Below are 27,829 nucleotides of genomic sequence, written 5' to 3' on the forward strand. Positions count from 1 at the left end.
AATAATAAAATAAATAAATAAATAAATAAATATGCCTGTTACAAACGCATTTGGTACCCCGTCTTCTTATTCTCCTCTACCCTCATCGCATACTTGATACTCCATCCTATGAATGTTCGGATCCTCCTATTTATTCCATCCATACAAGACTTCGGCTCGATCCAGCTCGAGCCCAAACAATAGTAGGACATATAGCCTGTGCCCGGGCTTCCTCTTTCAAACTCGATCAGAACCCGAGCCTGAACATTTTGCTCTGGGCCTTAGCCCTTGGGCACGGCGTAAGATTTAGTTCGTAAGCCCGATTGTTAATGTCCGAACTCGACCAAGCCCGATCCAAATGAGCAGACTAGACTCTACTGTCTCCAGGCGTGTAAAAAAATGTTAATGGGTGCGTGCATTTGGTCCCATTTATTAAGTTTCTTGCAATTTTAACATTTCTATATACAAATATACATGATATATATATATATATATATATATATCTATCTTAAAACTTAAATTATAACAGCTACATGAATAAAACTTTCTAAACTGTTGAATCACCCACTTAATCCAAGGGCTCTACTTTCCTGAAAACATGTTTGTCTAATTTGCTCAATAATAAATGAAAATATACCTATGGCATTGTGGTTACGGGGTAGTGCAAAGTGGCCCTTCCCACTAAAACCCTACAGCCCGCCGTCGCACGACCTTCTTCCACTCCTCTCTTAGGTCTTAAACCCTCGAGACCCTCTCATCCTCACTCCTCCTCTTCCCTCGCATCCATCACTTGATCTCTCCCAATCGTTATGCTCTCTTCTCTCCTATCGCCGTGAGAGAGATTTCCTCCCATCCCGGCCGCCATGGCCGCCGCTTCGAGAGGCCTCCTCTGCCGCCTCCGCCTCCTCTCTCTAAATCCTCGGATCCCTCCCCTCCTCCACCGTAGCTTCTCGGCCGAGCCCCTCATGGCCGAGGACCGCATCATCGAAGCCAAGTCGGGGATGATGGCTCCTGATTCTAGGCGGACCGGCGCGATCGCTGTCAAGTGCGGGATGACTGCGCTCTGGGACAAGTGGGGTGCTAGGGTTCCGATCACGGTACTTTGGCTCGACGATAACGTCGTCTCCCAGGTCAAGACCGTGGAGAAGGAGGGTATCTTTGCCCTCCAGGTATGATCTTTTACCACTAAAGTTGTGTTCTGATGGGATTTCAATCGTCAAATTTTGTATTCTGTTGTCTGGTTCTCGTGTCATTTTTCCGATATATCTTATCGATTTTTGTATCATCTACTTTTGGATATGATGGTGCTCCATATTTTAGTGCGGTGCTTGACACCGAGTTTTATGCATATCTTGGTTCTCCAGTTATCTCATTTCTCAAAACACGACTTTACTTGGATGAAATTCTAGCTGGTCATATGATGTTCTTTCCCCAAGCGACCTACCTGGTCATAATATCTCGTGTTTAATGCTTATCTTTTGTGAATTCTGAGCGATAGTTTTTTTTTATGGTAGTTAGATTGGGGCAGGGCAAAAGAAGGAGAAGCATCTGACTAAGCCTGAGGTGGGCCATTTCAGAGCGCAAGGGGTACCCTTAAAGAGGAAGCTGAGGGAGTTCCCGGTTACAGAGGACGCTCTTCTTCCTGTTGGTACACCTATTACTGTTCGTCATTTTGTCCCTGGCCAGTATGTTGATGTCACCGGCATCTCAAGGGGTAAAGGTTTTCAGGTACCCAGTTGCGTATCTTTCATATGCATTTAGGTTTATTAAGGTTTTGATCATGGCAGATTTATGCTGTTTATAATATCATCACATTACCTTGAGCTTTGCATGAATATGTTTCTTGTGCATCATTTTATTCTATAAAGTCATCTTAGAGAGAAGAATGCACATCAGTTTTGTGAAATATGCTGTTTGCTGCATATCTTGTTATATGTGATTGGCTTTATTATGTGAGCACCATTTACTTAATTAGAGAGCATCTATGAGTTTTGTCAGTTTCATCCAACTATTGGAACATGGCACCTGGTGAAATATTGTTTGCTTTTTCATGTCACACATAGTTATTACAGATGAGTGGCCAGGGAGGATGCCACAAAGTGAAGTAAATTTATTTCTCAGTGTTTAGTTGTTCTTTGTTTTCGTCTTTTCAAAGGAAAAACATTCTGCTACTTATATATAAATGCAAAACAGCATTTCAAGGCACTCTACATATAGTGAATTGGCAAATTGGACGACTGATGGATGAAACTATATAGAGAGAACTAAATATTAATGTTACTGTAGTAGTACCCTATAGTAGATCCAGATTAATTTGAGTATTTAATTCCTCTAGTAGTTCTAAGGCAACAAAATAAGATTTGATATGGTAATCAGCATGCGTCAATTTAGCTTGGGGAAGCAGTCATTTTTTCGGAAGAATTGCATATACAGAGAAATTTGACTTTGTACTGGTTCAATATATCTTTTTCCTTAGTTTTCAGTTTTTTTTCCTTGTAGAATTGTAGTGCATATTAGAAGGTGCTGAATGAGTTATGTTTGTTTCAGGGGTATTGCATTCTTATTGTTTGGTTTGATTATTGTCGTAATGTTATCTTCACTTTGAAGTTTGAACCTCACTTTTCTACCTGATAGAAATACTCTTTATGGTTTCATTAAATTTTGACTGGACAGATTTATGAATGTATGGAGTATAGACATTGTTCTCTCTTGGTCAGGTATACTTCAATGAATTCTGTCATGTGCAATAGTTTAAAACTTTAAATGATCTGAGTTTGTTAATACTGGAACTGGTAAATTTACTGTACTCTATTTTCCAATCTATGTTTCTTTTTACTGAACTGGAGCATACAAATAAACCCAGTTAAAACCAGTGCCTTATTTGCTATGCCTCCAAAACGATGGGCGTATGGTTCACTTGTGGGAAGAGATATCATGATAAGTTTGGATGTAAAATGTTGATTCAGTAAATTCTTGTTGAAAAATGTCAATGGAAATCAAAGTGTCAAATTGTAAATAGATTTTCAATTTTGATGTTGTAAAAGCAAATGGACAAGAAAAAATATTCATAGGACCTAACAAATAGGAGGATTTTAGTTGTCTTCCTCTAGGTAAACCACAGACTGTTAACGTGCTTCCTCCATTTAGAAGCAAACTTCTGAATTTTTTATTCCTGTTAAAGTAAGTGGAGTTAAATAGCCGGTCATCGGCTAGATGGCTACATATTCTCCTTTCTGGTATTTATAGTATTGCAGCTCTATGATGTGCTTACGAGTAGTTTTAATGCTGCTTTATTTACTTCACCCCTTCAAAAATTCCTTTGACAAATTCTTATTCTTAGTATAATATGCCTACAAGTGTAGCCAATAATCACTTCAAAGAACAATGTCCTGCATAAAACCTCAAAGGTTGGTCAAGATTCATAGATCTACTCTGTTTTGTCATCACACAGTATTTACATATTAAAAATTGAGTGATGTAGCTAGCATGCAGTGTTTTCCATTTTTTTGCCCCTTTCTGGCACCTTCTACTTTTATTTTTGGTCTGGATGGTATTTCAGATAATTCTAATGTTAGATCTTCATTGACTGAGATATGGCTTGATCCATTTTCAATAGGGTGGGATGAAAAGGTGGGGCTTTCAGGGAATGCCTGCATCACATGGTGCATCATTATCACATCGAAGCATTGGCTCTACTGGTCAAAGAGATGCACCGGGAAAGGTACTACATTTTGAATAAGAAAAGAGACTACTATTTTTCTGTCTGCTTAAGGCCTTACATTTTTCTTTTGGAATCTGGTACTTATTAAATATTCGAACTTCTGCAGTAGCATTTATCTATGAGGTGACATGATCTTATAGTCATTTGGTTCCTTCCATTTGGAGCCCTGCTATGAATACGACAATGTATTATGTAATCTATACTATACATAGAACTTATCCCGTGGTGCTGAAATAGGTCTTCAAAGGGAAGAAAATGCCTGGGCGTATGGGTGGAAAGCAGCGTACAGTGAAAAATGTGTGGGTCTATAAAATAGAACCTGCAAGAAATTTAATGTGGGTAAAAGGCCAGGTAAGACTTACGGTACAGGAGCATTGCTGAAACATCAACTAATTGGAAGTTTAGTGTCACAGAAGTTGCCTGTTTGGGTTGCAGGTTCCTGGTGCTGAAGGAGGGTTTGTTTACATCAAAGATGCTGTATACAAGAAACCAGACATCTCGTTGCTACCATTCCCAACCCATTTTATCCCAGAAGACGAGGAATCAACTGAATTGGAACCTCTGGTTGCTGATCTTGGTGATGTTGACCCATTTATGGCAGCAGATTGAGCCAACAATAGGATCTCAAGAGAAACTCCAGTTTATGGTTGTTGAGTAATTATTTTTGCGAGTCAGTTGGATTTTTCTTTTGCAAGCAGCGGGCTATTATTTCACATTCAAGAAGTTTTGGAAGTCCATTTTGTTGATGTTAATCATTCCCAAAGCTTCTTCCTTTTTAACTGCCAGCAGGAAATTGGATTTTTGAGCATCTTCTCGTTTCTTGGTCTTTGTGTGATGAGACAGCAATGTTGCAGATTGCTGGCTGTCGTAGTGTAACCAGAATTACAGATTCAACAATAAATTTTCTGTATAAGTTGAAAGCTTTTGATAATCATTACATAAGCAATTGCGTGACTACTGAATGAATAGCTGGCTGGCATAACATACTCTCTAATATAATCCTCATCTGGAAGTATAGTTTCTTGATGTTGGTTTCAGCTTAATTGTGTATCAATTTCCGTGATTTCTCAACATAATTAAGTTCTCGAGCTGTTTTAATAGTACACGTGATTATTCTCCATAAATTCTTACGTGCTCAGTTGTAGTGCCAACATTAATTTGTTATGAAAAATAAGGAGTTTTGATTTCCCACCTCTGCATGTCAGCATCTGTTGGCTTATGGAGAAATGCTTGCTAAGTAAGCAGTTAGTTATATCCTTGTAAAGGACTAGTTGAAGCATTCTTGTTTTGATAAACTTGCTGTCTTTCGCCTAACAACTACTATATACATTTTAGTACTTTTAAATCGCTTAAAAATATCCATATACTTTCTCCTGATACAATGGACTCGAGCAGTACGCTTTTACGTCAAAATTAGGATCAATGGCCCTATCTATATGTAGTTATATTTATCGAGTTAGTTTTTACCACTACTATTCATATTCCCACCAGGAAAAGGTATCTTTAATTTTTTAATTTTTTAATTTTTTTTGTCACGACGTGGATGTATCCGGTTCGTTTTCTGATAAATTACTACTCCCTTATTTATACAATTATACTAATCAAGTTGTTTTTTTTACTACTACTATATGTATTCCTACCAGGAAAAGAAGTGGATTTATCCACTATCCGATCCGCTTTCGTGAGAAATTTACTACTACTTGATCCGTTTGGCCCCCTCCAGGTCCGTCTGGGTGCAAGCAATAAGTAGTAGTGGGTCTGGTTTGGCGCATAGTCATAGTGGACCAAGGATCGAGCCCTTCTGTGTCACACTAGCTTCGGATCGGGTTTACGAACGCCCACTTCTCTTTCGACTCTTCTCCCCCCATCTCGCTCGTTTCGACACCCCCCTCGGAAGTCGTAATTCCTTCGCACCCGCCTCTCGATCGATCCCTCGTCCCGCCCTCTCCGATCTCGTGCGAGCCACCGTCTCCGGCGGCCCTCTTGTCTCTACGGCTAACGTCCGTGCTGACGTTCTCACCCAAAGGTACCTCTTCTTCTCGCCCCGCTCCTTCCCCTCTCCCTTTGTGCCCTAACCCTAACCCTAGTTCTAACCCTACACCTTTAGCTTGTTCTATTGCTGTTTTCTCTGCTGTGGTTCGCTTCCGGTCGTAATATGTGGATTCTAGACTGTTGATTCCTGTGCGTGCGTCTTGGATGGGCTTGTAGCTAGGTACTGTGGTCGGCGGGCGGCGGTATACGATGGAAGAATGGTATGTTGGGAGGATTTGTGTTTGATTTCTCGAGGTACTAAATGTTTTAGATGTCTTTAATGCTTGCTTGAGTTGCGTTTACGGAGTGAGGAGGTGGAAATTCTTCTGCGACATTGTCTTGTCGTGAATTGTGGTGCATTGTCTTTGTTGAAGTTGCTCTTGTTGCCATAGGGAGATAAGTTTACTAACTCCGAGTTGTTGGATGATCAGTTGTGGTTAGTTGTACGTGTAGGTTTAAATAGTTCCGTAGTTTTGTATTGGGATTGAGTACTTGCACTTCACTTCCATTCTATCATGCATGAGAGTGCTCAACGCTGAAGTGTTTGTTCTGGAATCATTCAGACTGATACTAATGCTAATTTACTTCTCATCTGTCCTGCTTTCGATACTGATTCTCAAATTGCAAAGATGAACTATGCTCCACTGCAGGACACATTGTGGTCATAACAGTGTGTCCTTAATGATGCTTACTCCACAGAACTGCACAAAGGAAAAAGATATTTAGGTTCTACTATCTTTGTTTAAGTACTTATGCAGGTTCCATCAGCTTATTAACTTTGTCTACATGATTATGCTACTTCTTGTAGTAGTCAGATAAAATGATATATATTTGTCAAATGAAGTAATTGGATGAGCACTGGCATATTCCTTTTAGGCTTTCATTGATGGCATGCTAAATGTACCAGATATTCAAAAAAATATAAAACCAGCAAATCAGTCCAATTAATTGTGGTGGGCTATGTAAATTTTCTTCTTTTTAATTTTCAACTATATTTCTTTTTTGGCCTTCCACTCTCCCTGCTGATCTCTTAAGATGAGTTGTGTTATTCTTTAGCTGATGATTGTTTGGTCTATATTGAGTTTGTCGTCTTAAGTGATATAATCTTAACTTTTGCCTGCAATAGTTGGTAAGAAAAACCTCCTGATAGTGCTCTTTTTCTTATTTTTCTCTTCCTAGTAATCTGTACATCCATCAAAACATTCTAATCTCAACTGTGCCCATATTCAATGTGCTAAATCTAAATAAATAGATAAGGCAGTGGGTTGCCACTCACTATAGGCAGTGGGATGCCATAGAAGTGGAAACCATAATTGTGTAAGCAAAACACCTATCGCACCAACACAAATTTCCACATTCTATTTTAACAATGCTCTTTTTTCAGGTAGCACATATTACATTGTTATGATGGTATACTAATTTAAATTACATAAAAGAGTAACAGAAAACACAACAGTAGAGAAATGGACAATTGAGGGCAGGCCACATTTATAATAAGAAAGTGCAATATACAAATTGAAGAAGTGCAATATACATATTGAAGAAATGCAATATATAAATATTGGAAGCCCTAATAGTCAATGAAAGGAAAATGGCGCCCTCCCAACTATACAATTTCACGATTGAGAATACAAGGCAGTTATTAAAGGATATGTGTGCGCTTTTCTTTTTGATAATGTCATCTGTGATTTATCTTTCTTGTAGTTGTCTCACTTGGCACTATTTTTTTTTTTTGAATTTTCTTTTTCCTGCTAGGTTGGCTAATTAATAAGTTCTGTTGGATTGTGCAACTATGACTGACAGCTTTTGAGTTTATGGGAATGTGTATTATTTTGATGATATGTTGAAGAGAACGTGTTGCAGTTCTGGATGGGCGTAGCGCCTTTTCTTTCTCTTAGTAAATGCTGAGGTGGATTCCATGGGAGGCATTATAGATTGTGGAATTGGTGTGGATTCCAAGACCTCACCACGTCGTGTGGCAATCGAAAAGGCTCAGGAGGAGTTGAGGTATGTTGAGAGAGTAATGTATATGTAAGCTATTGCTGGTCTTTGGTGCAGAAATCTGATATGTTTGATGCATAAACTACAGGCAAGAATTTGATGTACGCGAAGAGCGAAGAAGGGAACTAGAATTTCTTGAGAAAGTAATATGCATAAAGAGTTCATCTTATGTTGGTTTTATATCAGATTATTTACCGTCCAAAAGATCTTTTATATTATCCATTTGCTCTAATACTTGTAGGGCGGCAATCCATTGGATTTTAAATTTGGTCATGTAGCAACAGTCAGTGTGCAGTCAACTTCTCTAACAGATCAAGTGGCTGATCAATATGTGACAAGGTTAGCAATTGCTTGGCAGCCCATAGCTTTCTTTCTATCATCACTGGTAAACCTGTTAGTGATTTCTCTCTTTATTTCTTTTTTTTTTGTTTGATTTTGCTCTGCAGTGAAGCAAAAGGTAGCTTTGCTTTCACTGCTTCGCCGCGGGGAGATTCCGTCGAAAGTAGTGGCAAACCTGGAGGTTCAGTGGGTCGTGAACCTAACATTGCTGACAATCTTTTGCTTTTGGATGGAGATAATAGCAATCCTGGTGGGGACAGAAATATTAAACGAAGTGGTAAAAGAAGCAATCTTGCTCTAATGGAGCAGTCTTCACAAATTGGTAGTTCTAATAATGCAAAAGAATCAGATGACTCTGTTATTTTCCGTTTTGGAGTAAAGAGTCAAGCATATGCTCGACGGAACAGGTCTAGATCGACACGTGATAGTGTTAATGTTACCACATCTGAATTAGGTCTTCATCATGGTAATAGAACTTCAGTGATACATTCTACCTGTCCTGATCAGAAGGAAACAAAAGAGTCAGCAAGGGAAGTGGAAGATCACATAACCTCATCCATTTCCAACTCAAAAGAAGCTAGTCCCAATGGTAATGCTGTATTAACGACTCTTGGTTCTAATTATCAGTTGGCTATGGAGCTGGATGGGGTGCAAGCACATACTGAAGGCAGTAATGTGATAAAAAATGGACTTCCCCAAATAACAACAGAGGCTAGTACTTCTGAAACCTTGCCAGAAATTGGCCACAACAATCAACAGCCTGATGTAAATGCTGAGGCAGTTACAAATGGTACCACCCCTCAAACATCTGATGTTATTGAAAAAGAAGATGCTCTTTCAATTGCATTCCATTCTAGCAATCTTGATTGTAGTAAAAACAAGAAAGAAGTTGGAATTGCAGAAAGTACCAATCACTTTGCTCTGGAAAAAAGTATAAACATTCATGACGATGAAATGAATGGTAAAACCAGTATTCCTGACACTGCTACTGAAGTTGCAGCTTTGAGTAGCAAAAAATTGGATTCTTCTTGTGATAGGATGACTGGTAACATTGATGGACATCCTGATGGAGGCCAGATTTTGATGTCGAAGAAGACTGACAGTAATTTGGAAGGAGATAATCCATCATTTGAAGGGACCTCTACTGTTTCTCATGATCATGGCTTAAAAGAGAATGGTCAGTTGACAACTGTTGACACACCGAATATTGATAATGACGACTTTAGATCTGCAAATCCAAACCTCAGCAACTTGGATGTTCAGGTCAAAGATGAGACAGAAATTGGTGATAGCAAAATAGATGCACAAAATGAAGTGAGACAGTTTACCTCCAATGATGGGGATGCCATCATAAAACCTGAAAGAAGGCTGGATAACTCTATGGGTGATTCTGAGACAACCGACAGATCTCATTTAGTTAGAAGCACATTTGTTTTCCCTACAAGTGAGGTGACCACCTCTCCTCCTCTAGCAAGGAATGCGACATCTACCTCCAACTTCAACAATTTTGGAGTGAACCAATCAAAGTTGTCAAAAAAGGAACACGAAGATGCTGTTCTAAGAAAGGCAAGGATGATAGAGGTCTGTTTTGATCCTTTTATGAATTGATGTGATAAGTCCTTGGAACTCATTTTTAATGAAAAAGTTCTAACAATTATGTTGATTAGGCAAATCTTAAAAAGGCCGGGGAGCTGTCTTCATGTAATCTTTCGATAGAGAAACGACAAAAATGTCATTGGGATTTTGTCCTCGAGGAGATGGCGTGGATGGCAAATGACTTCATGCAGGTCCTTCTTGAGGAACCTGATTTATTTTTAGTTGCATTTGATATAGTAAAGTCTGATCTAAATATGTCTCATCTAACTGTTTTAATTATAGTCACTTCATGCTTCGGGTAAGATGTATTTCACTTTATGACAGTGCCTGGGTCTCTTTTTTTTCCATTTTATAGGAGCGCTTGTGGAAAACTACAGCTGCATCCCAGGTATGCCATTGGATTGCTTCCGGTGGTCGAGCAAAATTTGAACAAGTAAATATGCAGCGGAAGCTGGAAAACATGGCTAGAACTTTAGCGAAGGCTGTCTTGCATTTTTGGCGTTCAGCTGAAACTTTGCAGTCTACTGGTGAAGCACCAAATGTAATGCATGAGAGTGACTCAGATATGTCAAGATGGAAACTTAGGGGAGCTGAAGATGAAAAAGAGCAGGTTGGAGAATTTAATATCAAATTCTATTTATGACTGTGTTCTAAACTCAGTTCTTTATCATAATTATTAGAAGAAGATAGGAGCCTTCTGAAATTTGAGATGTGGTCCATGGCTTACCCAATATATGGGGAAAAGGTCTGAATGATGATTATCTTATTCTTCTAAATGATGATTTAATTTTTGTGTTTTGTTTACCTGCCTATTATGTGTTACATGTTTCATGGTTGATATAGTCTTCAAGTTAACATCCTGACCTGCTTTTGTCTATGTTTAGTTTGTGACTTGCTTGCTATTTGAGTTAGTACAATAATAATAGGACCACATGGACTTCTTGCCGAGGGTCCTCGACTATAAGATAGCAGAATTTTCCATCCCTTTCTATCCTCACTATTAGCAAGATGAAATATGCTTGCAATTTTGTTTTCAGTTTTAGTAATTTTATTCATTAATCTTCACTAGAAAGCTGATTAATTTTTTGGTTCCTGTAGGGCAACAAGCATGTGGAAGAAAAAGTTTCTGGGAAGGTTATCCGACTTTCTATTCATGATTATGCAGTTCGATTCCTGAAATACAACAGTACCACCCCTGATTGTCCTGTCCTGGCTGAAGCACCAACTACTCCTGATAGGATTTGCTCTGTGGGAATTCTGGATATATCATATCAACTTTCAGAAGTATGGGACAGATCTTTCCTTTTTGTGTTTTGCCATCCATGTCACACTGTTATATGAAATAATTTAGTATTTCATGTGCTTAAGATTACTATAACCTTAGTATGTGATTTGCAAAAGTTGGTTGTAGGCTATACTTGCTTTATGGTAAATTTAGTATTCTATTTTCTGTTTAGACTAGTATAACTAACAATTGTGTTTTTTTTTTCTTCAGGAAAGTCTCTTTTATTCAGTACCCCCTGGTGCAATGCAGGCTTACAGAGAATCTGTGGAGTCCCAGTGGTCATGTTACAAGGTAAAATCATTCTTCCACACTATTTCCAACACCTGAAGGATCAAAAATAGAGTTCCAGTACAATATGCAATTTTTGTAAATTGAATATTACACTTTCTGAGATGGATACTTTTGACCAATTTATTTTTAAACTACAAAAGTTCATTTATGTTTTTCGTAATTAAAGATTTTTCCAGTTTTTTAAATGTATTTTGTACTTCTAAGAAGGTCGGAAATGAACACTATGTGGACTTTAAATTAATGAATTCTTAGTATATTATGATTAGTTGATTAATAATGGCATGTGCAGGCAGAGCTTCAAGCAATACTGGATTCTAGTTTTCGTAAAATTGCTTACAAAAAGTTTGCATTTTTTTTAATGTGGGATACAAAAATGGGTTTATCCAACTCAACTTTGAAACCACTCTTATCGAATATCACATTATATTAGGATTAGTTGATCGAGAAGTTTGGTTATTTGGAACCAATGAGCAATTCAAAGTTCAAAACTATTGTAGGGATAATGAGTGAACTCATGGAAAAGCCACATAAGCTCATCTTTTAAAAAAAGTTATGCCATTTCTTTTTCTAATTATGTGACCTTTTTCTACGATTGCGAGCTACTAAGGTCTCTTCCACTTCTACCAGCCCTAAGTTGGTAAATTTTTAACTTCGATATTACCATAAATAATAGGATCTTATTTCTGATATGAGGCCTTGAATCTTTATTACTAGTTTGGTGATATACTCTTTTTTTTACTGTGTAATAAATGTGTGGGGTTTAACAACCACTTGTAAGATACTCTTTTAATATCATTGCCTAATGTTAGACAACACTAGTATAATTTCTTATGCCATGCAAGGAGACTCAATACTGTCATGCTTTTAGTCAGTGATTTGAAATGCTTGATTGGTCTATTTAGAATAGATTTCTGCCCTCAATAAGGTATTACTCAGTATATTTTCACTGTTCACTGCTGCTTTCTTAATTTCCGTGCCTTTCATTTTTAGATTATTTATTTATTTTTGACTTTCTTTTGTTCTAGAAAATGGGTAATAATGTGCATCAAGACGATTGCGAGACGTCCATGTGCGGTTCTGTTGCAGGTACTAGATGATATTGATTTCTTAATGATTTTCAATTTTTTTTACTTAGATTTAGAAATCTTATTCCGGCATATATTTGGTTTCAGATGGACCTCAGGACAATGCTTACGAAGAAGATGAAGGTGAAACATGCACATATTTATTGCCTGGAACATACAAAGGTGGTCTCTCATCAAAGTCTGGTCACAAGAAGAGGAAAAACATGCAACAGAGGGCATTTGCAACACAAATTTATGATGTGGGTGCAGATATATCTTATGAACCATGCCTAGATAGCAAGTCAGGGAATCAACCCTCACTATTGAATGGCAAAAGGCCTCCAAGTTCTCTTAATGTTGGTCAAATTCCAACAAAGCGGATACGAACAGCAGCTAGACAACGGGTTGTGAGTCCTTTTATTGTTGGAGTATCTGGACAGCTGCAAGTAAGTAGTAAAACGGATGCCTCGAGTGGAGACACAAATTCCTACCAAGATGACCAGAGTTCACTACATGGAGGATCTTTGCACAAGAAAAATATGGAGGTTGAATCTACAGTTGATTTTGATAGGCAACTACCATATGATGATAGTGAAGTATCTAAAAAATCTAAAAAGAAGAAGAAACCTAAGCATTTTGGGTACAAGAACTCATTGGGTCTGACTGATTCCCGTGTTTTAATGGTCTCAGGAAAGGTAATACCTTTTTGAAGAAGCTCCTTTTAAGTAAGATTTCTAAAACTATCTGATTCCTGTTGTATTGCAGGGTTCTTATGAGCGAAGATCTGAAGTTGATTCTATGGTTCAACATGACCAGGTGATATGTCTTCTTATTTTAAGCATTTTTTCTGACAATCTCCTTTTGTGTTTTCCTTTGGTCATCTCCTTTTCTTTAAATAATTATTATGTAATCAAATGTATCTTGACTCTCATCACGTGCTTGGAATTTTCTTCTGCAATATTGTGCTATCTTATTGAGTTCTTCCTTTCTGGTTTCACATGCTTGCCTCGTGTTGATACTAGTAGAAATGCTCTAGAATTGCATTATCATACTACTTTAAAACACTTTGGGAAAGGCCTTTTAACATATAAGAGAGGCTTCACCCAAGCTAGAACTATGGTGAGCCTGGGCTTCAGATCTGACCATACTTACATTAATAGTATCTTGGTCAATTTGGACAAGAAGGTACTTCAGGGAGAACACCATTCTCTAGTCAAAGAAACCTCCCTTAGCCACCCTTAGTACATCTAATTGTTCAGCCATTAGTGATCTTTTAGTGGGTTCCTTGGAGTCCAGCAATTTTTCAGTATTATTGCTTTTTCGTTGGCACTCTTGCTCTGTCTCAGTATATTAATCCTCGGTACTCTTTTTCACTCTAGACCATTTTGCAAATAACTTAATTGCTTGTTGAAAAGATCATGAGCTGAATACTATGGATGCATAAGCCACCTGATAGTGCCTAACCTGTCACCTTTCACATCTCTTAGCTAGCCACATGGTTGCCATGAATTCCTCTGATGCTAGTGTATTTGTTGTCAACGACCTGCTTTTTCTTTGCAGAAGGATCACGCCAAAAAGAGATTGGAGAGTCTGCATTATGATTCAAATGGAAACACTGGTAGTTTTATCTCCTCGTCTGTTTTTATAATTTATATCAGCAATTACTTGGTTATTTGCAATTTCCTGGCATTTGATATATTGGCTTCTCAAATGTCTGCAGTTGTGTATGGTCAACATGCTGCTAAGAGGCCTAAACTATTGAAGCAAGTGCCAGATATTTTGCAAGAAGCTGTCACACCAGTTAATGGATCAATGCCTTCTCCAGTTGCTTCGCAAATGAGTAACATGTCAAATCCAAATAAGCTCATTAAAATTATTGCTAATCGTGATCGTGGAAGAAAGAATAAAGCATTGAAGGTAAGAACATTATTGCATGTTTTGGTTTTTCCCTTTTGTTTATGAGGATGTAACATGTGCTTGTTTGACATTTGATCAAATAATCAATATAGAAATTCTTACTTCTTCTTTATTTAGCTAACTGAGATCCTCCTAGTTTACATGCCAAAAGTTGCTGCTTTTTAGTTTCATCATATTGTTAAGTAATGCCATCATTGTTCTCTATAAGGCAGTGCTATCCTTTGGTTCCATGAGAACATAAGATTACATTGCTCTGCTTGTATCTCTTACAGCGATATTATTCTTTGGAGTTTCAACTTTCAACATGTTAACTTTTGTTAACATTACTAATTTGCAGCAGAAAACCCTTGACTGACATGTCCTTTATGAGCAGAGCAAAGAACTTAATTATTAATAAGCAGGCAATGCAGTAAATTTGTGCGTTTATTTTGAGACATCAGTTTCTCCATCCTTAAATTCTCTTCTTTGCAGATGGCGGCTGGTAATGCAGGTTCTGGAAGTCCATGGTCAAATTTTGAGGATCAGGTTTCCATTCCTTCCCAATTATATATATATATATGTTTTGCATCATTCTCTCCTGCCATGGTCTCAGTTTGTGAATTATTATGTGATGCCAGGCTCTTGTTGTCCTTGTTCATGATATGGGTCCAAATTGGGAGCTAGTAAGTGATGCAATTAACAGCACCCTCCAGTTCAAGGTGAAGTAATCTCTCATTTATTTCATGTTTGTCCTCTTATTTCCTCAGCATCATATTGTCAGCATGCAGTATTAACTCTTGCTGATTTTGATGCATTCGTGAATTCTTTTTAGTAACTTCTCTGTATTAGTTTCAGCTGCTTTTTAGGCTTAAATTTTTTAGCAACTTCTTTATTTTCTGCCCGAGAATATGCCTTTTTGTTGGTGTTGATGCTTTATCCTTAAGTGCTATATTAATATCTACTCATGGCGCTTCCAGCATAGTGCTACTTTTTAAATAAGCGCTTTTGTTTTGAAAGATCAAATTCTTTTACTTAATCCTTTGCCACAGGAATTGATGTCATTCTACACTTGCAGTGTATATTCAGAAAGCCTAAGGAATGTAAGGAGCGCCACAAATTTCTAATGGATAAAAGTGCTGGTGATGGTGCTGACAGTGCAGAAGATTCTGGCTCATCTCAACCTTATCCATCGACCTTACCTGGCATTCCAAAGGCATCACCTTCTCTTTACTCTCTATCAAGATGGATTATTTTCTTATCATCAATTAATTACTAAAAACCAAAATATTGATGAATCCCATAGATCTATGTACATGTTGTCTGACTCATTTGATATTTCCTTTAATTTTCAATTTCCATATCAGGGTAGTGCCAGACAGTTGTTCCAGCGCCTTCAAGGACCTCTGGAAGAAGATACATTGAAAGCACATTTTGAAAAAATCATTTTGCTCGGCCAGCAACTTCATTCCCGTTGCAATCAGGTCTGTTCCCAGTTAAATGGTAAACCTCTTAATGGCATGATACGTATTGAAGAATAACACTAGATATGGTTTCCTCTGACAGTAAATGTCTCCCTACTACCTGGCAACCTAGCTCTTAGGTTATTTACAAAACCAATATAAATGTGAAATATGCAACTCTTCTCAGACCCCAACGTGGTCTTATTACCTTATGCCTGTATGCCAATAAGTTCTTAATTCAACATTATCCTTTTGTAATTTTTCTTTTCACATCTCTTTAAAGATTTGAGTTTGCTTTTTGTGCTTTCATGTTATGTCATTCTTGGTCATGCTTATGAGTTGCCTTTTTGTGAAGAATGATGGTCAGGAACAGAGGCAGATAACTCCACCTCACAGTTCTCATGTCGTTGCTCTCCAAACATGTCAAAACAACTTAGGTGGAGGATTTTTGACGTAAGTTTTATCATTTTGTGAATGCAGAAATCTTTTAAAGCACTGTCTAGTTTCACTTCCAATTAGGTTTTCTTCGTCCTTTTGCATTTTTTATTCTCCATGATGCAATCCATTTTGTTTATGTACGTAATTTCTCTGTAAACAGTCCGCTTGATCTTTGTGATGCAATCACTTCAAGCCCAGAAGTTCTTTCCCTTGGATACCAGGGGCCTCATACAAATGGCATATCACTTCCAGGTCATCAGGGTTCTATTTCTCCTATTCTTCCTACCTCAAATGTAAACATGTTACCCGGATCTCCTGGTATAGTCCTAAGCAGCAATTTACCATCTTCTTCTGCACCATTGAGTGCCTCTACAAGGTACATGACTAGCTACATTTATAAGTTTTCATTTACATTGATTGTGTTGCTCATATTTGTGTTAAAATTATTCTTGCAGGGATGCTCAGAGATATGGTGTTCCTAGAGCAACTTCCTTACAGGTTGATGAGCAGCAAAGGATGCAGTACAACCAAATGCTTTCTGGTAGAAATCTACAATCTAGTTTATCTGTACCTGGGCCTTTAACTGTTGGGGTTGATCGTGGTGCTCGCATGTTACCTGGTGGAAATGGTATGGGAATGATGTGTGGTGTAAGTCGAGGTATGCCTTTGCCAAGGCCAGGCTTCCAGGGACTTAATCACCCGGGAATGTTAAATATGGTTCCTACTGCAAATATGCTGTCAACCAATGGGCATGGAATACAGAACACAGTCAATGTCCAACAAGGTGCTGTCTCTGGCCCAGGAAGCTCGATATTGAGGCCGCGGGAACCTCTGCCAATGATGCGGGTGAGCTATCAGTTCAATATTTCAGCTTTGCTGATAAGTTACTAGGGTTCAGTTTGGTTTTGATAGTTACATGTAGTTTATATTTTTATAAGGTGAAACTTAAAATGGGTGATTGAGTTGTAGTATCTCAATGATAAACATCTCATTTTTGAATGGTTGCTTGCCAAATCATTAGTTTAGCAGCCCCAGGAAGCATGATGATTCTAGTGCTTCTCTTTGAGCTTTATTATGAAATTGGCGAAGAAAAATGCAAGAGATTAACCTTGTAGACTTATTAATTGAGGTTTGACTACATCAAATAATTCTATTCATTCTACTTCATTTTGGCAATATCTTCAATGTAAGTTGAGAACCATCATATTTCCTCTTTCTCACTAGCTAATTCTCTTTCTGGGTTGTTCTCTATCCTTTTTGACACCTTCCAATCGAGTCATTTGTTGTGTCTCTAATAGACAGTCTGGTGGCTTTCTAAATTTTTTTTTATTATGTTTGTATATGAAGCTGTTTTTAACTTGTTCAATATACAACTTCTTTAGCTTTCTTCTCTATGCAATGAATCTATCCTAACATTATCTTAGGGGCCATTTGGTTTCATGTATTTCAAAATGCAGCATCAGTAGTGTTAAATTTGAAATCAATGTAAACAATATCATATATTTTATTTTCTTTCCTCCCATTAAAGGTTGGAAGAATGTGTTTTGAGTTTTGGCATCCACTTGATTGAAGTGGATGCCAAAATACAATGTTGGACCCAACTTAGCCCTTTGAAATGATAATTTATGGGACCCATAAAAAAATTCAATTTTTATATTATATTTTATAAGTGCGGATGCAGTTTTTTAAATACATAAAACCAAATGGCCTCGTTGTTATTTTCACCCTTGGACTGGCCTTTTCTTCAACGTTTCAATGGAAATATAAAGGAGACTTTCCTACTTGCCTGATGTTTGCATGGCCTTTTGCAATTTTTTGGTTATTATATGTATGACATACCATGGCTCTTTGTTGTACTATAATTTTTCTCTGTTGGTAACTTGGTATTTAGATCTGTTGGAGGGCATTTTCCAGTTTGCGGCAAGCTTGAATTGATGTACAATTGTATGGCATTCTAAAACTTGCATGACTTTCTTGGCCAACTTTTTACATATTTTCAGTGAAGATATTTCATATTTACTTACCAGTGAACGTTAAACATTTCAGACATTCTTTTACCTAAACAATGATTAGTACACATTTCATAACTTGTGCCTGTTTGAAACTAATTGGAAATATAATTTGCCAGAGGAAATGGAGTCATTTGTGTTCTATATGAAATCTTTTGTGTGGTAACTGTTGCTTCATTTGCCTTGATGATGCATGATCTCAATCTTCTATGGAACGTGGCTTTTAGGTTAGCTCTTAAACGCCAACATAAAATAAACTTGATCACCACTTAGTGTACATTCAAGTGCTCATGAGTTCAAGTCATGGAAACAATCCTTTCTGTACTGAGGGTAAGGCTGCATGTATATTGTTTTCTCTAGTCAACTGTTAGTAGGAGTATAATCGAGCTGAAATTGAACGGAGGCCTGTTCAAGCTAAGCTTGAAATCAATTTCGAGCTTAAGTAAAGTAATATAATCATGCTCGTCTCATTATTTTCATTTCAAGCTGATTTTAGCATATTTTTGGATGAGTTGAGCTTGAGCGTAAACAAGCTGCTTGATAAACAAAATCAAATATTTTTCTAGTTGAGCCTAATTCAAGCTTGAATTTTATCAAACTTGAATTAATTCAAGCTTGATTAAATGAGTTGATATGAACCTTCAGATCTTGATCCAATAGAGCCTCATCGACCCTTATACTAAACTGTATATATTTGTATTTCGAGCCTTATCAAGCCAACACTGAGTAAGCCTACCTATGATCAAACCTGGCTTGAAATTAATTTCAAGCCTAATCTAATGAATCAAGCTCTACATATTTATAAATGAGTTGAGTTTCATTGAGTCTTGTTGCGCCGCCTGGATCATATTGGCAGCCTTAACCAATGGCTGGAGCCTTGTTCACTAGGATGCCCCCTTCAGCATCCATGGACTGAAAAAAAGATCAGATGTTAAGAAAGTCATTCAGAGGCCACAAATCCCATGGAATTTAGAGAAAAGTAAAATTTGCAAATTTTGGTGCATGGTGCTTCAAATTAGCTTTTAAAGTATGGTTACATAAAAGCGATATATATTCATATAGCAAGATGAAAAGAGAAGGCATACTTTGCATGTTTAACACAATTCATGCTCTCTTATTTGAATTCTGAATGCTGTAATCTGCTCTATGTAGCCCGGTCAGAACATCGACGACCATAGGCAAATGATGATGCAAGAACTCCATATGCAAGCTTCACAAGGGAATGGTCAAGCTGCCCCTCCTTTCAGTGGTGTCAGTGCACCTTTTCCTACTGCAACAGCTTCTTCACCTGTACAGTCATTTCAGGTTCAACAATCGCAACAGCCGCATCAGATACCACAACAGCCTCATCAGATGCCGCAACAGCCGCACTTGCTTGGAAACCCTCACCACCCTCATATCCAAGGGATTAACCATTCGAGCCCACAGCAGCAGGCTTATGCTATTCGCTTTGCCAAAGAGAGGCAAATCCAACAACGGATGATGTCCCAACCACAGCATGGTTTTCCTGGATCCACCAGCGCCATGGCGTCGATGCAAAATAGTTCACAAATCCAACAACCAACTCAGTCATCTGTCTCTTCAGTTCCTTCTTCACAAGCACAACATAAGCAGCAGCATATGACGCATAATCAACCAGCTGGCTCTGGAATGCCTAATCAGATTATGAAGCAAAGACAGCGACAGCAGGTTCAACAACAACAGTCTAGGCAAAATCAGCAGCAAAGGCAACAGTCACAACAGCAGGCTAAGCTTATGAAAGGTTTAGGCAGAGGGAGCATGCTGATGCACCAGAACCTGTCAGTAGATGGCTCTCAAGCCAGTGGCTTTTCAAACACCCCCAAAAACCAAGTTCCAGAGAAAAATATGGTGCAACAGGGCCAAGGTTTCTTCCCTGGCAATGCTAATTTAAATCCCTCTTTACCTCAACCTGGAAATCAATCTAAATTATACCCTCGTCCACTGCCACAATCATCAAAACTAGTGTCCGCAATGCCTTCTCACTCTGATAGTTCTAACCAAGGTCCTGTACAGGGTTCTCCCAATCACACCTTGTTAGCTTCCCAGCAACCACATGTTCCTCCTTCGTTGCCCTTGTCCAATCATCAGCAGCAAGTTCAGATTAATCCATCTCAGCAGAATACTCAAAGAGGGATGATTCAGCAAAATCGCCAACTGAATTCAGATGGTAGGATAGAGTCCCCAACTGACCAAGCCCAAATTAATCAGATGATTCCAGTTACATCCGTTCCTCATTGTACAGATTCAGGCAGTTCTCCTGTGGTTTCATCTTTAACCCATTGGAAGAAAGAACCGTCATATGATACAGGCACAAGAACTTCAACAGCTCAGTTGGCTAGTACTCCGCATGAGACTTTAGGGGGAAATGAAATGTTACTGCCATCTTCCAGCCAAGGTTTAGTACAGAGGCAAATGTCAGGAGGTGCATCTCTTCATGGACATAATGTTGGGGGCCAGTGGCAGCAACAACAGTCTCAGCAGCAACAACAGCAGCAGCCTCAGCATCAGCATCGGCCAGTGACACCAGGCAATGTATATGCAGAGCCTTCAAACTCAGGACCAGGATGATAAAGAGTAAAGCCAGATCGACCATTTTCGGAGAAGTGGCTCTCTTCTCTAATGTAAAGCTAGTGTACAGGTATTTCAATGCTATAGTATGCAGTATATGGCGTACATAATTTGCTTATCATTTTGTTCAGTGCTCCCAACATCCATATTCATTAACATCCATTCTATTTATCTGAACTAGAATATGTTTGATGTCGGAATAATCCGATGGGCAAACCTTCATGGAAATGTTTATCAATTATTTTTCAATTACAGAAAGATTGTGAATTAAAGCCACTGTTGGCAAGAAAATTTACTTGAAAGCATGGAATTGTTGAGAATATAAAATGCATCTTCATTACAGAGTTCGATCAATTGGCTTGCAGAGATACTTTTGTTCTAGTCTTAGTTTCTGTATATGTTAACTGCCTTCTTTTGTTTGTTAATTTGCACGTGAAAGTCTTAACCAAGTTGAATTAGCTTCTCTTACTATGGATAAACATGTTCCATATATCTAAATTATATGTAGAACTAAACTTTCATGAGTGTTGTGCAAATTGGTTCTTTATTTATGTGTATGTTTATTTTCACATAAGCATGCTAAAGTATCTGAAGAGGATAGGAATTGTACAGGGATTTTACTATGCAATTACTGATATTGTTTACAGAATTAGGGATTTCGATTTATATTTTTTTACATTAGTTGTGTTCTGTTTGCTGAGCTTTTCTCTCAATTTATGCTGTAGGTTTCCAGGCAATGAAAGCTGAGGAATACCCCATTGTGCTTGTCTATTCCCAACTTGAGCTAATTCCACTTACTTCAAGGCCAGGTACATAATTGCGTCCTTGCCTTATCTAATGTCTTCACCACACCAGTTAGATCTGACTTCCTTAGGATGGAGTTGTGTGGTTGTAATGATTTTTTCTTTCTTTTGTAGTTGAAACTGTAACCCGAATTGGTCTTATGTTGTATATTTTGCCCATGATATGCATATTTTACTAGAGCTGGGCATACATTGTGCAATTGGTGAGCCTTTTCCCACAGCAGTTTTGATGATTAAAATTTGTACAGAACAGTCTCTGTTTCCTAGTGGAAACTCTTGTACTACTAGTCACTGAACTGATAGCCTCTCATATCATTAACATTTATTAACATTATTTTGCATTTTCATCTCTTCATTGGATCTTGTGGTCCTGGAAGATGGGGAGGTTTATACCCTCCGGCAGCATTTTTTGGCTAGCTTCCACTTCCTCTGGAGAAAGCAAAAGAAACATTACCTTGTAACCTCCAGAATTGATAGGGCCAGTAGGAGGAACAATTTACTCCTTTAATTTGCTAACCTTTTTGTGCAGCAGCAGCACATCGACTATACGTTAGCAGCCGGGGTACAGGTTTGCGGAGTTGCATAAAAATGGACTTCACGGTTACTTTAAACATAGTAGAGGTTCAAACAAATTTCATGATATCTCAGGCATAGAGGTATGGTTGCCCATATCTTTGTTCGTCAAATCCTGTATTGGTGCGAGTATGCACCTTCAAATTTGAGGACGGAGATTGGAGAATGTAGACTAAAAACGTAGATTTTCTGATGTAAACGACGTCTAAAACTATTGCTTAAGAAAAGTAATAAACATTATATGTTATCATTGCTGATATTTTAAATGTATTAAATGATCTCAAGTAGTCTTGTTGGTTGACGATTAGGAATGCTGGATGAATTGGCAATATGTTGTATCTTGTAAATTTCACTAAACTGGCTAGATCACGGACTCTTTTTGTACTACTGTCTACTGGATCCTGAATCTGATTCAGATTTCCTGCTATTGTCATCGTAGTCATGACCGTCAGTTCTTCTCTTTTTCTTTTGAGAAAATGCGACCGTCCTTAGTTAATACTATATTCTGTAATAAGTGTTGGAGATGCGCGCATAGCATTTGATGCACGGCTCGATGAACAATGGCCACACGTACGACTATTCTGCAAAATTTTCCCCGTGTCGTTTGATTAATCTACTCAAAATATTTGTAACTATGGTTAGTGATTATATATTAGAATTTCAAATCAGCGAACCCGTCATTGATGCAATCGGCATTATGACAAGCTTCGGTATTGTGCAGTATTGTCTCAAATTTCCTGAATCGTTAGCATCCCATCCAATCTATTGTACAATGTTTGCAAACAAAATGATGTATTCTTGTATAATTAAGATCAGTACCCCTCGGTCAGGTACTCATTTTGTACAGTTCAGCAATCTCGATGCTAGCGGTAAATGAATGTGTAAAACTTTTTCTTTTTGCACAACTCATAAAGCAGCAAGACGCATTTCGCCATCCAAACTACTGAGGTCAGGCATTACAGACTGCGTCTTAAGAAGCTGCTGGCTTTTACAAACTCCCAAATCATCTGATAGCTTTGCACAGAGCTGCAAGCATTGGTAAAAAAGTTTAGTACAATTTGCAAGCTAAATTCGTTTCACTAGCAAATCTACACATCTAAAGAGAGTAACCTCAATACCTGTCTATACAAAGAAGGATCTCCAGATGATTTCCTTAATTCAACGACATACAGAGATGGACCGAGCTCAAATACCTGGTTTCGCAAGTAAAGCTACTATTAAGTCCTTGAACGTATGTATATATATGTGGTCATTCAGTGCAAAAAAACTACCACAGGCCGATCCTGAGGCGAACCATATTCATTCCTACTATTATGGATAAAATCGCACTCATCTAATTACCTCAGCAGCTACTAAAAGTGACCCAAGTCTCTTTGAGGTCACTGAGCTCTTGCACTGTCGCATAACTTTCAGCTGCAAATAATATGGACCAGTCTCAGTTTCCAGAACTCATGGTATCATTCAAGAATATAGATATATTACAAATGATGAAAAACCTAATATACTTACTTTGCCGTTTCCCCGCTGGACTTGAAAGCCCATTTCAGTAACAATGTCCTCAATCTTCTCAAACAAATCTTTTGGCGGATGATTTGATGTAAATCTAATCTTCCGTTCAGAGATACCCTGCAATGAATAAAATCACCAAAATGGTCCTCTCGATAAGTCTTCTTGCGATTGATAAACATATAACAAATTAGGTTTTATAGTTTGGTTAGGTTGAAACGACACTAACTACAAGTGAGCCATGCTAGATCATCACATTTAGAGAAGTCCTTTAACATATGATTCTTACATTACGGGTCACGTACTTCAGTATGTTGATATTTCTTAGCAGATAGAGCGGTTATAATGAATTAGACCAGTAATTTTAATCTTGTCAACTAATGATGTTCTCGAATTAGTCACATACTGACTAGCCGAGTGCAGAAAGGCATAACCCATGGTGCAGATGAAGATGTAATATACCTCTTTCTCAAAGAAGCCAGAAAGATCGAGGCATGAGGACATTCCAATCAACTGAAAAGCATTGATATGGACGGGTGTTCCATGGTCATCTGCCTCTTCATGCTTCAAGAAAGATAAAACTTGCTTTCAGTTAAATCTATAATAGTCGACATAATACAGGTTAGCAAAAGCTAATACTAATGCCATCAAAATCCATGTCTACCTCTTTGGTTGGAAGAAAAACATTCTGAGCTGTATCTTCATCATCATCATAGGGAACAACAGGAGTATAGTCTTGCTTAAACCAATCATCCGCTTTAATTCCCGCCATGTTTATCCTTGTAACTGGACTTGGATTTAAAATCCTTCTCAGAAGGTTTTGAGCACCTGGAGAGAGCCATTTAGGGATCCTTGTGTCTCCCTTGAATATCTGCGCCAAATCACATCACATGAGAAAAATGGCCTAGTAGTATTACATGTCTAACTATTATAACATACCTTCTGATAAAGGACGGCAAGATTTCTATCATCAAAAGGAAGATACCCTGTAAGAATAACATACAAGATGACGCCACAGGACCAGATATCTGACATGCAGCCATCGTAACCTCTGTTTGCAAGGACCTACATAAGTTTTTTTTTTTTTTTTTAAAAAAAATAATCAATATTAGATACTGGATACATGAGCAATCATTCTTCTAATAAGTGTTGAAATTAGAATTCTTACCTCAGGGGCAATGTAATTGGGGCTGCCACAGGTTGTATGCAATAATCCATCATTCTGATATATAGAAAGGCCGTTAATAAATTATGAAGTCTGAGTATGCAACAATATGAGGACAAACTAATCATTACATACCCCAAGTTGCTGAGGTAAGGCGCTGAGCCCAAAATCAGAGATCTTTATGTTGCCTTTTGCATCAACAAGAACATTCTCTGGCTGTAACAATAGAATGCAGAAGAATAAGCCGTCACATTCCAATTAATATTAAAACAGCAGATCCAGTTTATAAATAAAGTCATCTCAAAATTTTGATAAAAGATAGTGCAGCTCTAGAAGTTGTTCAAGCAGCCAAAAGTTACCTTCAGATCTCTGTGGTAGACACCCTTTTCATGGCAATAGCTTACAGCATCAATTAGCTGCTGAAAAAGCCTACGCCCCTCGTGTTCTGAAAGTTTGCCCTTTAATGCCTTTTCAGTAATTAGAAAAAGGAAGTGTAAGATAACCAAATCAAAGAGAAAATATCTGGTCACATACAAATCAATTTCTGGAGAAACAAATTGTGTAGCTAAACGATAGCAACAGGAATAGGAATAAGTTTTCTTACAATTTTGTCAAACAACTCGCCTCCATTTACATACTCAAGGACCATATAAATCTTAGTTTTGCTCGCACACACCTGAAGTACAAATTGATCATCAGATGCTACGTAGTAAAGCAAGAATTACACATTTTTTTCATAGAAAATGCTTCTTATCCTTTGAGATTTAAAAGTTGTCAGGACAGATTTTTCATGCACTCGCAAAGGAAAATTAAACTTGGACACTATATTACCGCCCAATTTTCAATTAATAGAGTTCATAATTCTGCCACATTAGTGATCAGCAAGCACGAGTTTAAAGAATGTATATAGACAGACAAAAATTATGAGCGAATGATGCGATAATTTCATCTCTATCACTATTGTGAAACATAAAAGCAATAGTATTGCGTTAAGTATGCTTAGGATCGTGTGGCCTAAGCCTGCACGATTAGTCTCAAGACAGGCAGAGAAAGATAGGAAACGGTTCGAGGTGGGGTCTAGTGGATGGAAAGGGCTCAAATGAACCAATTCGAGGACCACCGATCAATCATTGGTTGGTGTTAGACCATCTTCCATTGGTCCCCACCTCGGGAGCCCAGTTCACTTCGTCACGTGATCCAGCGGTTACGAGTAAAACGCTCACTGTTTGGGACCCAATCCGTGGGGCCCGAATTATGGCCTGGTCCGCATCAGCTAACTAACGAAGCGGCCCACCGCCACCCGATTACGCACAGATGGAATTTCGATCACATATTATATATATATATATATATATATATATATATATATATTTTTTTTTTTTTTTTCTTTTGGCAAAAGGATAATAACTCACAGTTGGAGAGCAAGAGGGAAACGGTGGAGATTCCTTCCTCAGTAGCAAAGCCACCGCAATATTACAAAATTAGGATCTTTTTTATTTTTTCTTTTGGCCTCTATCATGCTGGAATTCTAATTTAAGCGAGATTTATCCAACTAAGGCTCTTCCAGAAACTATACTTAAATCCAATTAACTCCTAAATTTCTGCATCGGCGCCGCTTTGATTAGCTAAGATCATCTTTTTGTATAATTTCGGAGCGGCGTAGAGATAAATTAACTGTTTAAGGGTTGTAAAAGTAAAATGTTCTTAATAAAAAACAGAAGAAGAAGAAGAAGAAGAGGAAAACAAAACCTCATGTAATCGGACGACGTTGGGATGCTTGAGAAGCTTCAGCGTCCCGATCTCCCTCTTAATCTGCACCCAGTGGAAACAAAAATTAAAAATAAATTTACCCGACTAATCCATCAATCTCTTCTCTCTCTCTCTTCTTTCCCAGAATACCCCTCCCCCTCGCGTAATAGAATTGAGTGGTAAACACATAGAGTTGTTCCGGGAATGGGCCGACCTGGTCGTCGATCTTGAGGGCAAGGATCCGCTTCCGGTCGAGGATCTTAACGGCGAAGGCCTCTCCGGTATCCTCGTGGCGTGCGTACTTCACCTTTCCGAAATTGCCCTCTCCGAGCGTCTTCCCGATCTCATACTTCCCCAGTCTCGTGCCTCCTACTTTCTCCTCCTCCCCTTCTCTCACCATTAACGAGCCTTGCCTTCTCTCCCACTCCTCTTCTCGATTCCCTTCTCTTTTCCTTCCCCGCGATCCAAAGCTTCCCAAAATAGAAAAGGAATGGGAGTCGACTCGGAAGGAATCGTCCTCGGGGATCGGCACTGACTTTTGCGTTCGAGGTGGTGCAGAGGGAGCCGGTACTTATAGGGGAGGTGAAGCGATCCCAAGCGGGCCTTATTTACATGCGACACCTATATCACTAGGAAAAAGGATATATTAAGAAGGATAAGGGATACCGTCACCATAGCGTCCGGTCACCGCTCGGTCCAACCCAAATCTTATTCCTATAACACCGATTAGTACGCGTGCCATACAAACTACACAGGGATCATTTTGTACCCGTATATGACTGACGGTGGTGACCGGATCCTGAATTCCTTTGCTCCATATACCTTCCAACTTATTGCGTGCACAAAAGAGGTATCTAATATCTTGTCCGGCAGTTAATTTACCCAAATGCCCTTTTCTTTAAGGAAGGACGAGGTAACTGGCTGGCTAAATTATTATTCTCCTTATCTCATCTTAAGCAAAGTGTTTTAATAGAATAATGCGATCAAGGTTCCGACACTTTTATCCATTACGCGCCGAACAAGGGAGGGTATAAGTAATAAGTTATATATGTTAAAATTATTACTCGGATAGATAGAGATATAAGAAGGGCCATAATGGCTTGTGACGACTGTCGAGAAGATGTGTTCCACATAACTATTAGTTTTTTTTTTTTTTAAATAAAAAATTCTCCTGTTATTTTTCTTAATCAACGGCTTGTATGTACTAGTAAGGTGAAAAAGGGCAAAAGGGCTGAGATAAGAGCTGTTTGAAAGGCACGTTTAGTTATGAACTGTTAACATTTAGAAGACATAATTTATTCATCAAGGCACTTATACGAGGACCTTACGTGTCC

The 27,829-nt window shown here is 38.3% G+C and overlaps 3 protein-coding genes across 8 annotated transcripts; 2 read left to right on the forward strand and 1 right to left on the reverse strand.

Annotated features, from left to right (window-relative positions):
- Window positions 1–592: 592 nt before the first annotated feature.
- LOC140782526 (large ribosomal subunit protein uL3m) lies at window positions 593–4,634 on the forward strand. Its single transcript, XM_073129139.1, has 5 exons — window positions 593–1,148; window positions 1,498–1,707; window positions 3,596–3,700; window positions 3,938–4,051; window positions 4,136–4,634. The coding sequence occupies exons 1-5, from the start codon at window positions 843–845 to the stop codon at window positions 4,307–4,309; spliced, it is 909 nt and encodes a 302-aa protein (XP_072985240.1). The 5' UTR covers window positions 593–842; the 3' UTR covers window positions 4,310–4,634.
- A 954-nt stretch (window positions 4,635–5,588) lies between these two features.
- LOC140781875 (chromatin modification-related protein EAF1 B-like) lies at window positions 5,589–22,151 on the forward strand. Of its 6 annotated transcripts, none has more exons than XM_073128155.1 (24): window positions 5,592–5,726; window positions 7,487–7,738; window positions 7,821–7,875; window positions 7,974–8,071; window positions 8,179–9,652; window positions 9,739–9,858; window positions 10,023–10,277; window positions 10,766–10,951; window positions 11,163–11,243; window positions 12,269–12,329; window positions 12,416–13,002; window positions 13,073–13,123; window positions 13,868–13,925; window positions 14,028–14,224; window positions 14,696–14,749; window positions 14,842–14,922; window positions 15,279–15,416; window positions 15,568–15,684; window positions 16,019–16,116; window positions 16,262–16,477; window positions 16,557–16,947; window positions 19,263–20,769; window positions 21,425–21,508; window positions 22,035–22,151. In XM_073128155.1, exons 2-22 carry the CDS (start codon window positions 7,650–7,652, stop codon window positions 20,697–20,699), a joined length of 5,844 nt encoding a protein of 1,947 aa, XP_072984256.1. In that variant the 5' UTR covers window positions 5,592–5,726; window positions 7,487–7,649; the 3' UTR covers window positions 20,700–20,769; window positions 21,425–21,508; window positions 22,035–22,151. The 6 variants fall into 6 exon arrangements, with proteins under 6 accessions (XP_072984251.1, XP_072984256.1, XP_072984255.1 ...); XM_073128154.1 differs by having other exon boundaries at window positions 22,032–22,131; XM_073128150.1 differs by lacking the exon at window positions 22,035–22,151 and having other exon boundaries at window positions 5,589–5,726; window positions 7,595–7,738; window positions 21,425–21,798.
- A 647-nt stretch (window positions 22,152–22,798) lies between these two features.
- Window positions 22,799–27,114, reverse strand: LOC140782199 (CBL-interacting protein kinase 1). Its single transcript, XM_073128651.1, has 13 exons — window positions 26,710–27,114; window positions 26,496–26,558; window positions 25,351–25,422; window positions 25,106–25,213; window positions 24,882–24,962; window positions 24,750–24,803; window positions 24,521–24,646; window positions 24,246–24,452; window positions 24,044–24,145; window positions 23,585–23,701; window positions 23,417–23,488; window positions 23,194–23,268; window positions 22,799–23,101 (listed from the first exon to the last, which is right to left on the reverse strand). The coding sequence occupies exons 1-13, from the start codon at window positions 26,893–26,895 to the stop codon at window positions 22,982–22,984; spliced, it is 1,383 nt and encodes a 460-aa protein (XP_072984752.1). The 5' UTR covers window positions 26,896–27,114; the 3' UTR covers window positions 22,799–22,981.
- Window positions 27,115–27,829: the final 715 nt, after the last annotated feature.

This window comes from Typha latifolia, chromosome 2 (assembly GCF_019914945.1).
Source record: "Typha latifolia isolate L0001 chromosome 2, TyphaL0001v2, whole genome shotgun sequence".
NCBI lineage: Eukaryota > Viridiplantae > Streptophyta > Magnoliopsida > Poales > Typhaceae > Typha > Typha latifolia.